The sequence below is a fragment of the Cnephaeus nilssonii genome (assembly GCF_951640355.1).
Source record: "Cnephaeus nilssonii genome assembly, chromosome: 1".
Taxonomy (NCBI): domain Eukaryota; kingdom Metazoa; phylum Chordata; class Mammalia; order Chiroptera; family Vespertilionidae; genus Cnephaeus; species Cnephaeus nilssonii.
In genome coordinates this window covers 17,354,096-17,368,881 of record NC_137072.1, presented here as the reverse complement: position 1 = coordinate 17,368,881, position 14,786 = coordinate 17,354,096, and the positions used below count along the sequence as shown (strand labels likewise).

General features: G+C 43.6%; 1 protein-coding gene across 4 annotated transcripts in view; it reads left to right on the top strand.

The window, feature by feature from the left end:
* APBB1IP (amyloid beta precursor protein binding family B member 1 interacting protein) overlaps positions 1–14,786 on the top strand; it is a 123,232-nt gene that overhangs the window by 77,345 nt on the left and 31,101 nt on the right. For all 4 annotated transcript variants that reach the window (XM_079772955.1, XM_079772956.1, XM_079772954.1 and 1 more), the window contains exons 6-7: positions 1,411–1,570; positions 3,635–3,756. In XM_079772955.1, coding sequence (XP_079629081.1) covers positions 1,411–1,570; positions 3,635–3,756 — 282 coding nt within the window. The remainder of the gene's footprint in view (positions 1–1,410; positions 1,571–3,634; positions 3,757–14,786) is intronic.

The window sequence follows — 14,786 nt, the reverse complement described above, 5'->3', positions numbered from 1 at the left end:
TTTATTTGGCCCATGTTAGCCTTTGAGTTTGACATGCTTGCACTACATGAAGCTTCAACCTGTCGTCTTTGCCTGCTGCTAACCCAGGTTTTTATCACCGTCCACATTCTTGGTTGCTATCAGTAACTCTGCGTAACAGTCGGAGGGAACTGCACCTTCACTCTGTTGACAACATGATGTTCTGAAAATCAGATTAGGTGGAAGTGGGATAGGAGGAGTAGTTTCCCAGTTTGTTCAGAATCTAACCCAAACTTTTGGGAGGAAGATATGTTACCACTTGTATGGCCACTTTCTCCAGTCGACCTAATCACTTTTTAAATAGTGATAAGTCTCATTTGTGAATTACCATGACCAACCCTAGGAAATAGAGTAGGCAGAACTTGTCTGTAGCTATTTCATACTTCCCTTTCTAATTTTTCAAGTTAGAATAAAAATTTAAGCCCTAGTGGTTTGGCTCAGTGGATAGAGCGTCAGCCCTCAGACTGAAGGGTCCCTGGTTCGATTCCAGTCAAGGGCGCATACCTTGTACGTTGGTTGCAGGCTCAATCCCCGGCCCTGGTCAGGGCACCTATGGGAGGCAACCTATCAATGTGTCTCTCTCACATTGATGTTTCTCTCTCCCTGTCTATCCCCCTCCCTTCCACTCTCTGAAAAAAAAAAAAAAAGAATAGAAATTTAAGCAAGAGTATCAGATGGTTCTGGTTGGTGATGTTTACAGGATTTCTCTACTGGTTGTGTGTGGAGTAGTTGTGTGCACTGCAGGCTGGAGGTTGTGCAGTGATTGTCTTAGAATTCTTGGGTTGCATGAAAAGGGACCCCGCTCCAGCTAAACAAAAGAGAAGAATCTGTTACAAAGATACAGGTGTGGCTTTCAATCAAGAAATGCTTCTGAGACAATGGAAGGAAGGAAGGAAGAAAGGAAGGAAAGAAGGAAGGAAGGAAGGAAGGAAGGAAGGAAGGAAGGAAGGAAGGAAGGAAGGAAGGAAGGAAGGAAGGAAGGAAGGAAGGGAGGGAGGAAGATTTGTACATGTCAAAAAAAGAAAAAAGATATGAAATGCTCTGGGCTCCAAGATGAACCTGAATAAGTAACAGACAAATGTCAGGAAAACATGAACTTAGTACTTCCTTTGTTCTGTTTGTCTTCTGCCTCCCTCATTAGAATGCAATCTCTTCCCGGGCAAAAACTTTGTTTATTGTACATTTTTCTATTTTTGTGAATTGGTTTCTCCAGCTCTATATTCCTAGTACCTTAAACAAGTGTTCAGAGTGGGAGTGAATTCATATTGAGTCCATTCGTGGAACACTTTCTTATTTAAATTAGCAGAAGCAATAGCAACTTTGAAACCTTAAATCTTGGTGGCCTTCTTTAGTGGTTGACATTGAGTGGCTGCTCTGTGGCTTTATCCTCAGCTGGTTGTCAAGGTGTATATGAATGATAACAGCACGAAGTCACTGATGGTGGATGAGCGGCAATTGGCCCGAGACGTTCTAGACAACCTTTTTGAGAAAACCCATTGTGACTGCAGTGTAGATTGGTGTCTTTATGAAATATACCCAGAACTACAAATTGGTAAGTCCCAAAAATATTTGGGTTTGCTTTAAAATGGGTTTTTGTCTATTCAGAAGAGTTTGATTGAAGGGCATCAAGACTTCCAAGACATCACTTCCCTTCGGCCAGATTCAGTTCTTGTCTCTTCATTTCTTATTGGGGAAGAAATGAATAGGCAAAATTATAGCAGGTGGCCAGACCTTGGGGAATGTAAGCATTATTACTGTCACTTCTCTAATGGCTCCTAAGGGAAAGAAAGTGACAGGACGATACTTCATATTACATGCTTATAAGCTGGGCAGATTATGGGTATCTGTCTGCTAATGTTTCTTTAGAGTTCCCATTTTTAACTATAGTTTAATTCTGTTTCACATCACTCTCCATTTTCCCTTTCTCACTCCCACTCGCCTATTGTCTGATACTTTGTCTAGTTCAGTGATCGGCAAACTCATTAGTCAACAGAGCCAAATATCAACAGTACAACGATTGAAATTTCTTTTGAGAGCCAAATTTTTAAACTTAAACTTCTTCTAATGCCACTTCTTCAAAATAGACTCGCCCAGGCCGTGGTATTTTGTGGAAGAGCCACACTCAAGGGGCCAAAGAGCCGCATGTGGCTCGCGAGCCGCGGTTTGCCAACCACTGGTCTAGTTGAAGAGGCTCTACTCCAAAGAGCAAAGTAGTGTTGATAGAAATTGATCTAGTTTTAAAAAAGAAGAAAGAAAAATTAAAGAAATACTGTTACTTCTCATTCTCAATGCCACTCGCAGAGCAATTATCTCCCTGGAGAACTTGATGACATAGAGAATTTCCTGTTTTAGAAGCTGTCAGAGACAGCAGGAGCCCTGCATGAGCTCTGGTGCTCTGAAGATCTGAGTATGATTCAATTCTTGGCAGTGGGGCAGATGGAGAAGCCATGAGAGATTGTGGCTGTATAAGAATGAGTCTTTATTGCAGAAGCCAGTGGGCCACATAGCCATCAGGCAAAACAGTTCCTTACAGCAAAGTCCATTCAGGCAGGCAGCCGACACTGGCTGGTTAACATGTACATCTTTCCCACAAAAGCAGCATTAATCTCTGTATCCACTGCTATTATCTGAGCAGCTGCACACTGCCCCCTAGACTCACCGCCTCCCGTCATAGTGGTACCTGAGCTCTCTGGCTCAGCAGCTTCTCCTGTCTGCCCTGCCCAGCACACTGGCTAGTTAACATGGTAACTATATCTGAGCTCTCTATGAGCTCTTGGCCTTATATCGTAGCAGTACCAGCTCTCAGCTCCGTCTGAGCTCTCTTCTCTACTGCACACACAGGCAATATTCTCTGTGCTTATCACCTCTCTTCCCTGAGCACTCTAACCTCGGCTCAGCTGCTCTCTCTCTAGCAGACACCTGGTCAAAGAAGTCTAGTTGCCAACAGTGCAGAAGGACATAGTGTACTGTGTGTCCCTGTACCTGCTCATGGTATCTTGGCCTTGGGCACCCCGATTAGGCTCATGCTCAGAGCAGCCTTGGCCATTCTGATGTATTGACAACAAGGTCTCTGTGCTCCCATTGGCCTTGATTATCCGGGGACCCTGACATGGTTCCCACGGAAGCTTTTAGTGAAAATTTTTTCTGGAGGAAATGGCCTACACTGAAAGAACCTCTTGAAGTTTTCTTCAACTCTGAGTCAAGTACAAAGGTGAAAGCCTTCTGTATGTTTAGGTGTGGTTCCCATATTCATTTATTGTTTTAAAAGCTTAAGGAATGATGTTTTAGAGAGCTTATCTCATATCTCACAGTTGTTTAAACCAATTATTGCCTAATTTTCCTCCTTACAGAGAGGATATTTACCTCTACCTGAAACAATTTATCGTCAAAAATGCTAATATGGAAAATTTCAATGGCTGACCATTATTACTATAGTGTAGGTTCATCTGCCATGTTTTTTATGGAAAATAAGTTGAAGATCTGACACACTAAAGAGAAATTTAACAGGAATTTTACAATGTGACATCATCTAAGAAATAGAAGTTTCTAAAAACCTGTGTGAAATATGAGGCATTGTGCTTAACTCAATACTGTCTTGTTTTTCTTATTTCATCAGAAAGGTTTTTTGAAGACCATGAAAATGTTGTTGAAGTCTTATCAGACTGGACAAGAGACACAGAAAATAAAGTGGTATTTTTGAAGAAAGAGGAAAAATATGCTGTATTTAAAAACCCCCAGGTAAGATAACTTGTATATTAATAAGCCATTTAAAAAATGGAGGTTTTTTAACCTCCTGTGGACTAACCACATCATTCATTACCTCACAAAATATTACAAATGTATTCATTTCAAAGGAACATAAACTCAACTCTTAGGCCATATGAAAACTAAGAGCCCCTTGAGAGTCCAGAAAGAAAATAATCCATTTTGTTTTTTTGATTCATCATCCAAAACACATCAATCCATTGACTAGTCCTTCTTTTGTGTCCTTATTTCTCTTTGGCTACATTAACTCAATATACCTTTATGCACCTGAGTCATTAATGCTTCATATTTTGAAGATACTTTTTTCTTTGTTCTTCATATTTGGTGCTTATTGGTCCTGGGATGACCAAAAGGCACACCTGGAAAATGCACAACTTCTTGTGCTTCAGTTCTATAGTCCACGTAATAAAAAGCATTGTTTTCCATCTTTGGAAAGCTTCCTTCAAGTTGTGTGTACAAGAATGTCACAGAAGTCTAGGCTTTCCCACTGTAGCCTCCAGCCGACTGTAATTGCATGATGGTCATTAAGTCTTTTCAGGAAAGTCAAAGAATTTCAGACACAGATGAGAGCCGTGGAGACATCCAGACCTGTATTCAAACAACTATAGGACATTTAAAAAACAAATAGAGAAAGATACAATAAAATGTAAGAAGATATTGTGTTCATGGATTGGAAGAATTAACATCATCCAAGTGTCCATACTACCCAAAGCACTCTATAGATTCAACACAATCACTATTAAAAATACCAACAGCATATTTCACAGATCAGAGGGCCACATTCTAGAACGACTGAGAAAGGGGATGGTTGCGAACAGTCATAAATGTGAAGCAGTCTGGCTCCTTACGTTTCCTGGTCTTGCCCTTCCCTCCTCCCTCCCTCGCCCCCGCTCTCCCTCCTTCTGGACAAGGTCAGCTATCATCCAGGATGTGAAATGTACGCCGGGATTGCAAGAACAAGTGCTCCAAAAAATTTTATGGAACCAAAAAAATACCCTGAATAGCAGCTGTAGCAATCTTGAGAAAGAACAAAATTGGAGGGATCACAGTACAAGACATCAAGTTATTTTATAAATCCACTGCAATCAAAACAGCCTGGTACTGGCACAAGAACAGGCATATAGATCAATGGGACAGAACAGAGACTCTAGAAATCAAGCCAAGCCATTATGCTCAATTAATATTTGGCAAAGGAGGCAAGAGTATACAATGGAGTAAAGGCGGTCTCTTCAATAAATGGTGTTGGGATAATTGGACAGGTACATGTAAAAAAAAAAATGAAACTAGACTGCCAACTTACACCATACACAAGAATAAACTCAAAATGGATTAAAGACTTAAATGTAAGTCGTGAAACCACAAAAATCCTAGAAGAAACCATTGGCAGCAAAATCTCAGACATCCCATGTAGCAGAATTTTCACTGATAAAATGCCTAGGGTAAGAGAAACAAAGGAACAAGTAAACAAATGGGACCACATTAAAATAAAAAGTTTCTGCGCAGTAAAAGAAATCAACAGCAAAATGAAAACAGAACCCACAGTCTGGGAGAACATATTTGTCAAAGAGGCATCTATGATAAGGCGTTAATTTCCAAAATATGTAAAGTACTCATACAACTCAACAAAAGACAAACAATCCAATTTAAAAATGGGCTGAGAACCTAGCAGACACTTCTCCAAAGAGGACATACAGGTGGCCAAGATACATGTGAAAAAAATGCTCAACATCACTAATCTTCAGGGAGATGCAATTTAAAATGACAATGAGGTAGCACCTCACACCTGTCAGAATGGCTACCATCAATAAATCAACAAGTTCTGAAGAGGATGTAGAGAAAAGGGAATCCTAGTACACTTCTGGTGGGAATGCAGGTTGGTGTAGCCACCGTGAAAAACAGTCTGGAGTCTCCTCAAAAAATTAAAAATGGTACTGCCATTTGACCCATTGGTCCCACTTTTAGGAATATACCCTAAGAAGCCTGAAACACCAATCAGAAAAAATATATGCACCCCTATGTTCATTGCAGTGTTACTTACAAAAGCTAAGAGCTGGAAGCAAAAAAAGGAGACATATGTAATACTTTCAACAATAAAGAATTAAAAAATAAAACATAAAAGAGTAAGAAAACCCTGGGGGGAGGGGAGATCTGGAAGCATCCCTAGTGCCCATCAGTAGGTGAGTGGATAAAAAAGTAGTGATACATTTACACCATGGAATACTTTGCAGCAGTAAGAAAGAAGGATATGAAGGGACCTAAAAATTATTATGCTATGCAAAATAAGCCAGTCAGAGAAAGACAAATATCACATGATCTCACTTATATGTATAGTCTAATGAACAAAATAAACTGACAAACAAAATAGATCCAGAGACATGAAAGCAAGAAGTGAATACTGACAAGTCTTAGGGGGCTGCAGGGAATGGGGGAAGAGTGAAGGAATGGATCAACCAAGGAACTTATATGCATACTAGAGTCCCAGTGCACGAAATGCGTGCACTCGGGGGGTGGGGGTCCCTCAGCCCAGCCTGTGCCTCTCACAGACCGGGAGAGGATGTCTGACTGATGGCTTAGCCCCCCGTCCCTGCCGGGGAGCAGACCTAAGCTGTCAGTCAGACATCCTTTGCGCTGCTGCCGAGGTGGGAGAGGCTCCTGCCACCGCTACTGTGCTCACCAGCCGTAACTCCAGCTCAGGGCTTCTGGCTGAGTGGTGCTCCCCCTGTGGGAGTACACTGACCACCAGGGGGCAGCTCCTGCATTGAGCATTTGCCCCCTGGTGGTCAGTGCATGTCATAGCACTGGTCGTTCCGCCGTTTGGTCAGTTTGCATATTAGCCTTTTATTATATAGGATATGCAAAACCCATGGACACAAAGTGCAGTGAAGGCTGGGGAAGGGGTGGGATTGGGGTGAAGGTTTTAATGGAAGAAAAAAGGGGACATCTGTAATACTTTCAACAATAAAGATAAATTTTAAAAAAAAATTTTGCCCAGCAGTTGTGTAACATGGCTATACTATTATTAAGTAAGAAGAGGAAGAGGAGAATGGGTATTAGTGGATATCTGCATTTTGTCGCACTGTCTAATGAGTTAGTGCACAAGACATAACTACGTTCTAGGAATTTTTAGAAACTAAACATACCCACTCAGTTACCACTCACAAAGATGTAGAACATTAACAGTGCTCCTGCAGCCTCCCTCTGCCCTTCCCCAGCTGTTAGCCCCATTACAAAGGCATTCACCATTCTGATCTCTATTGCCTTTTCCTCTTTCTGAACTTTATGTAAAATGAAATCAAATCATAGTCTCCTCTGTGTTTAGCTTTTTTAATCCAGCTTTCGTTTGTGTTTTGCATACAGAGTAACTTATTCTCTTTCCCTGCAGTTTAATATTCCATTGTGTGACCATACCAAAATATGTTTATTCATTGTATTATTGATGGACATTTGATTTGTTTCTAGTTTGGGGCTTTAACAAATAACACTGTTGGAAACATTCTTGCACATGTCTTTGTTGAACACGTGTAGACTTTTCTCTTGCAGATAGACCCATGAGTGCAATTGCTGAATCCGAGCTTATGCATATATTTGGCTTTAGTAAATAGTGCCAAGCTGTTTTCCAGAGTGACTCTATGATTTGCCCTCTCATTAGCATTGTATGAGAATTCTTGTTCTTCCAGATGCTTGCCAGCTGTTAGTGTTACCAGGTTTTGTTTTGTTTTTTTGGTGGCTTTTTTTTGGGGTGGGGGGGCGGTCTTTTTGTTTGTTTTTTAGCTGTTCTTTGTGGGTGCGCAGTGTTCTCTCCTGTGGTTTTAAGTTGAATTTTTCTATTGCCACTGATTTGAGTATGTTTTCAAATATTTATTACCCATTTGAATACCCATTTAATCCTCACTCGGGGATATTTTTCCATTGATTTCTAGGAGAGTGGGTGGAAGAGAGAGGGGAAGACAGAAACATCAATGTGAGAGAAACACATTGATTGGTTGCCTCCTACATGCGCCCTGATCAGGGCCTGCTGGGGAGGAGCCCACATCCAAGGTACATGCCCTCAATTGGAATCAAACCCGAGTCCCTTCAGTCCACAGGCCAATGCTCTATCCACTCAGTCAAACAGGTAGGGCTTTTCTACTTATTTTTGTGGAGGTTTGATCACTATGTCAAGGTACTGTGTCATAGGAGTGAGCAGAAATCTTCCTAGTGAATTTTTGGGGATAATAATATGTTCTTTAAAACCAAGTAAGTAGTTCTCCTAATTTACAATCAAATATAAAGGCCAAAATTGAAGTGGATGCATTCTCTAAGGGACTGGTTTTAAGTATTTCTATTTTCTCAATGTTTGGTTGAATAATCTATCTGCTGATTAGTACTCTTCATGGATAGTATTTGGACCATTTTCAAGGTTGGGTTTGCATGAGACCCTTCCCCCGGAAATACTTTTCTATCTATCTTACCGCCTTCTCCTGGAGATAACAATTTCCTACAACTTTCTTCTGAATCCTGAAGTTCACTAATTGTATAGATATGTTGTTGGTAAAGTCTTCCAGATTGGTATTTCTCCTGAGGTCCTACAGTATTTTGTCATAAGCATGATGTTGGTCCTTCCTCTTCACTCATCCTTGATCAGGGCAAGATTGATCTATAGTCAGTATCTGTCAACAGGCAAAGTCCATGGTTTGCCCTTATCCCTACTCTGTATGCCTCTGTGCAGTGGGTATTTTTTCTCTTTAGGGTTAGGACTTCGTTCTTACAGAAACATGATTTATGAAGTAGAGATGATGAGTGAAATGCTATCTGCAGGAGGTTATAAGGTGGAAGATTCTGAAGCCACTGATAATAGGCAGAGGTACTATTCATTGAATTTTCTGCCATCTCAATGCCTGTCGAAGCTGGTGGAGGCCTAACACCTGGCCAGGACACAGTGCCTTCCTGTTTGGCAACAGTACAAAGGCCAGTGGCATCAGGCTGTTGGTTTACACTAAGGTCCCTTTCATGTACCCTACCAGAAACCCAAAACTTTAGGAATAGGTGCCAAACAAGCTAAACTGGCTAAGAATGAAATAGAGATTAAACGAGAAAGAAAAAAACTTAAAAAATGGACCAAAAGTCTTAAAGACAAGTACAAAGCAGGGAAATTTTTTAACCAATTTGCACTATGGAGAATGGATTTGGAGGAAGCAAAGTAAAAGCTTCCTTGTTATGGAGAGATGGTTACAGAAGCCCAGCAAGAGGAAATGATAATAGAATGGAGGGCACTGGGAGATGGTTAGTAGGAGGAAGAATTTGCAAAATATGGTGAATAATAGGGAAGCATAGAAGGGGGAGGCAGGAATGACAATGACTCTCTGGTTTCAGACTCAGGAATTGGATAGATTCCGACGCCATTCGCTGAGGTAAGAAGCACCAGAAGAGAAATAGTATGGGCGAGGAACACCATAAACTAGATTTTAAACATGCTGAGTTTCTCCCTCTTTCTTCAAAAAAAATCCCATTTCACCCTCCATTAAATTTACACACTTCACTCAAGTACTTTCTATCAGATGAACAATATCTATAATAAAAGCATAATATGCTAATTAAACTGGACCGCTTAATGACCTTCCGGACGTCCTTCTGGACAAAAGCGCTGCGGTGGCGGCTGAGGCAGAGGCAGTTGGGGGTGATCAGGCAGGCAGGCAGAGTGTTTAGGAGTGATCAGGTAGGCCAGCGAGCAGTTAGGGGCAATCAGGCAGGCAGGCAGAGGGGTTAGGGGTGACCAGGCAGGCAGAGGAGTTAGGGGCGATCAGGCAGGCAGGCAGAGGGGTTAGGGGTGACCAGGCAGGCAGGCAGGTTAGGAGCCAGTGGCCCCGGATTGTGAGAGGGATGTCCTGGATTGTGAGAGGATGCAGGCCAGGCTAAGAGAAAACTCCCTCCCTTCCCCCCCCCCCCGCCAGTGCATGAATTTTGTGCACCAGGCCTCTAGTTTTATCTATAAACTAGGAGCCCAGCACATGAAATCATGCAACGCTGCCCACCCTCGAGTCACCTCTGCACTCATGATACCACCCACCTTCTCCGGGTGCCTACCTGCTTTCACCCTGTCTCTGCAGATGTCTCCTTGACATCTGCACTCATGATGCCACCCACCTTCTCCGGGTGCCTCCCTGCTTTCACCCTGTCTCTGGAGCAACGCGGTGGCTCCGCCCCATCATGGCACTGGAGGAGAGCATGGAAGCCTCCCACCTGCTGCACTGTGCTCCTTCCCCTGGCAAGTAGGCTGCAGGGAGCTCTGAGCGTGAGCGGTGGGTGGTAAAGGACTGGTGAGGAGGGCACTGTGGGCTCTCACCCCTGCCCTCCCCAGTACGGGATGGTCTTACCTCCTCAGGATGCCTCCCCGCTTCTGCCCCATCTCCGGAGCAATGCCTTGCGGCACGAGCAGGCAGCCTCCTGCTGAAAGGAGCTAATATGCTAATGGTCCAGTCATGATGTGTTATAGTGTCCTGGCATATTACTTCTTTATATATAAATATAGATGTCTTTAGAGATATGCTCCTAATTTCTCCCTTTGGTGGTTTTCCTATTCTCAGAGGATAGTGGAAATCATTCCATTGCTGAGACCCCCGTCTAACCTGTTCTCAGATGCCAGGGCATTTACAGAGTGGGGAAACAAATTGACTGGCTTTTTATCACTGTCCACATAATCTCCAAAATCTTCCCTTGTGTTAAGGGACTTTACTCTGTGATTGCAAAATGAAACTTGTAGAGATAAGGATAAGGACAGGAACTGACTCATGTTAAATATTATTGTTTCTCATTTCCTAAGGTGACAAACCTAAGAACTTATTTTCATGGAAGTTTGTAACAAAAGCTACTTTTTTTATCAAATGCAGGGGGAATAACTGAGGATCCAGAGAAAGAGGAAAATTACTAGAAACTATTTAATACCTACTATACACTAGGCTAGAGGCTTTGTATACATTGCCTTTAATCTTTAAAACTATGAGGGGTAAAAAGGATATATTGCTATTCCTTCTTTACAGATGAGAAAGCTGAGGTCAAAGATAGAAAGGGGGCCTTTGTCTGATCTTAAAACCATCATTGAGGACAATGACAAGCAGTTTTCATAGATTGATTCTTCTGTTCAGAGCTTCTTGGACTATAGGAATGGAATTGGTAGCCTTGTGACTGTGGAAGTCCTCAGACAAGATAAATTGACTCCAGCTATCAGGACAAATGGGACTTATTGGCTGAGAAGTTAATAAACTGCCTTAATTTCCCACAATGAGAAGAGATTGACCCAAGAGGCCCAGATCAGAAATAAGCTCAAATTTATTATTCTGCTCTTTGTATAAAGTGCATACAAAGCCCTAGCTGGTTTGTCTCAGTGGATAGAGTGCCGGCCTGTGGACAGAAGGGTCCCAGGTTCGATTCTAGTCAGGGACACATGCCAGGGTTGTGGGCTCAATCCCCAGTTGAGCGGGGGTGGGGACCAGGAGGCAGCCAAAGGATGATTCTCTCTCATCATTGATGTTTCTATCTATATCTCTCTCTCCCTCTCCCTTCTTCTCTAAAATCAATAAAAATATATTTTAAATCTATATATATAAAAGCCTGAGCTGCCAAATGACTGGTCAACCAGTTGCTATGATGCACACTGACCACCAGGGGCAGATGCTCAATGCAGGAGCTGCCCCCTGGTGGTCAGTGTGCTCCCACAGCCAACATCCCATGGCCAGCCAACCTCCCTCAGCCGGCCAACCTCCAGCAGTCCCTCCCCCAGCCAACCAACCAACCTCCCATAGTCCCTCCCCCCAGTTGGCCAACCTCCCGCGGTCCCTCCCCCTGGTGGCCGCCCCCACCACACCCCCACCCCCGCAATTGGCCCCAATTACTGGTCAGGCTGAGGGACCCCACCTGTGCATGAATTCATGCACCAGGCCTCTAGTAAGAATAATAATAAAATAAAACAGAAGTGCATGCAAAGACATGGCCCAGGTCACCATTCCTGGAGAACCAGATGCTGTCTAACAGTCACATTGTTTTACTTAGCAAATGACTTCCTCTGTGCCCATAGGGAACAAGGGTGCATATTCTCATAGGTCTGCACATGTAGACCCTAGAGTGCTTGAGAGTTCAGATCCTGACTTTCTCCTTGACATCTGCACTCATGATGCCACCATCAGCCTGTCCTTGGCCACCCACAGCCTGTTTGATGTATAAAGGATGGATTAGCATTTCCAGCTTGACTGAGGAAGAGCTTATCTGGCTCAGAGAATCAGTTCTTCTGGAAAATTACTAAGCTATACAAAACTATGTAAAATGTCATGTTTAAAATTTCAATACTAAATCTTTAATATTTAATAGAAGTCTTTTACAAATTACTTAACCTCAGTGCTAGGTCTAATAAGGAGACAATAAAATGAATACAAAGAGAAGCTTTGAGCTCAGTTATCAGAAACGAGTCAGTGGGGATTTGCGGACAACAGTGGTGTGCTTATGCAGGCACGAATGCAAGGCACCCATTTCCATGGTGACTGGAAGAGCAATGTTGCTCAGTGGGTCTCAGGTGGCTCCTGCAGACTGTGGGGCTTTGGCACACTTCCTGACAACACTTAAATTCAGCTTCTCCATTTGAACAACACAGCGGCGGTATGCTGCACTTCCCACCTGGCAGGATGGAACCCAGCACGAAAACTGCTTGCTACATTGTGATGTTATGAGTAGAAGTAAAGTGGGTTGAGCCCAGCTGAAATTCAGCAGTCCCTCCCCCAGCCAATGTGAACACAAATCTGTAGACCCAGAGATGCTTAATTAAGAAGGAATTCCAGCCCAATTGGGTGTGGCTCAGTGGTTGAGCATCCACCCAGGAACCAAGAGGTGATTCCGGTCTGGGCACTTGACTGGATTGTGAGCTTAGGCCCCAGTAGGGGGCGTGCAGGAGGCAGGCAGTAGATGATTCTCTCTCATTATTGATGTTTCTATCTCTCTTTCCCTCTCCCTTCCTCTCTGAAATCAATAAAAATATATGGGTGTGTTTTTTTTTAAGGAATTCCACCAGGATTTTACAACACATCACCCCATTTTAAAATGAGGAAACACAGAGCAATGAATTCCCATACTGGTTGCTGTTGTGCCCTATTCAATTAAAGAGAGACTTATCAGTTCTTTGGGACACTCATTGTTTTAGCTTTACCCCTAAGGTGCAGGAACCACGCATGCGCCTAATGATTGGATCCTGACAAGGATCCAAGGTGGTCAGTGGTTCTTCAGAGTCATCGCTGAAGTCTGAGTGCGCAGACACTGCCGTAGCTGTCATTGGGGTTTGCTTGGTCATGAGAACAGAAACTGCCCTAATTAGAATTCTTTCCAAAGTGATTATTGAAAAGATACAGACGAATGAAAGGAAGCATGACCAGGATTTTCAGGGTCTGGAGCTGGGGACCATGGCCAGCAGCATCTTGACCCCAGCCTTCCCTCAGCCGTTTCCCTCCATCACTCTGTCCCTCCACAAGCTCTGTCCTTCCTCTCGGCAGACCCCCAATTCTGCTCACTCGTCTCCTCCCACAGGGAGATCTCTGCTCACATAGATGCCTCTATGAATGGGCATCAAACTTCTGTGCTTGATACCCCCGCGAAGAAGTTTGAAAAACTGTGTACTACCTCGCGCATTTGACTGTGCTGACAAAGACAGTTTTTCTAAGTCTAAATAAATGCAAATAATGCAGTGTGCAGCATATTGCTATCCAACAAAAACTAACTACAGTTCCATGGCAATTTAATTCTCACTAGCATCCATTTAAGGTGTTTGGGTTTTTTTTTTTAATAAGTTTTATATTTTAGAGCTGCTTTAGATTCACAATGAGCAGGGGAGTGGCAGGCTGAGGGTCAGAACAGGGACCCTCTACAGCGTGGGGTCAAGACAGGGCCCCTCTTACCCGGGCGGGACTGCCCCTTTGGGGTAAAGTGTTTTGGGGCGGTAGAACCTCACTGTCCTCATAAAAGCAGCTTTACTCAAGAAGCAGCTTCGTTCTTCAGTCTGGTTGTCATTAGGAAAGCTCTCCCCAGTTGGTTCCTCGCAGGGGGTCTGCTCCTCCGGAGAAAGGGCCCGATGTTCAAAGGGAAGTCAGCTGTACCCTGCGGGGTTTTGTTTCCCTGGCTCTGCTGGCCTGTAGCCCTGCTATGCAAAGACCAGTGTCGGTGCCTGAAACAGAGAGTCCTACAGACTGAGGGCTGTGTCTGGAGAGGGAGCAGCACTTCCGTGTTCACGTTGGCCATTCGTCGCTCGTCTCCAGAAAATCTGTGTTTCAGAGAAGGTATTGGCTTTTTATTTCTCTTAATAACATCTTTTATTTTCCTGGCTTCAAATATAATATCAACTTATTGTTTTTAAAAAGTTGAAAAATGAGAGAGGAACTTCAAATCATCCATAATCCCACACTCCAACAATAATCACTATTGATATATTAGGCAATTTCCATTCCTTCGTCTGTTCTGTTTCTTGGCTGAAATTTGGTGGTGGTTGTGTTTCACTGTTGGCTGCTCTAGGGAGGAACAGAGAGAGAAACACAGCTTCCTCCTTCCCCTCAGGTGTAGCAGGGCGCCAGCCACGGGGAGAGAAAGGCGCCCCAAGGCATCTGTCCTCCACACCTTTCCAACCTCCCTCTCCCACCAAGCTTCATCGTGACCACCCAGGGCCAGGCCAGCTGGGAGAGGTCACACAGTAATCCAGTAATCACATGGATGGCCCCCAGGCTACTGTTTTAAAGCAGAGTCAGCCGCTGGCTTCAGTACATAGATCCTTTCACCAGCCAGAGGGGGTGGGTGTGTATTAGTCAGGGTTTGGATGCATAAAAACAGCCTCGGGATCCCAGTGGCTTGCAGCTATAGACATTTCCTCTCTCCGTGTCTGCAGGCCAGCTGTTCTTGGCTCTAGATGGTGAGTTAGATTCAGATAGTTCCGCATGCCTCTTACTGTCCTCAGCCCAGCAGCTACTTGTGACACAGCCTCCTCAGGGTGAGTGGCGAAA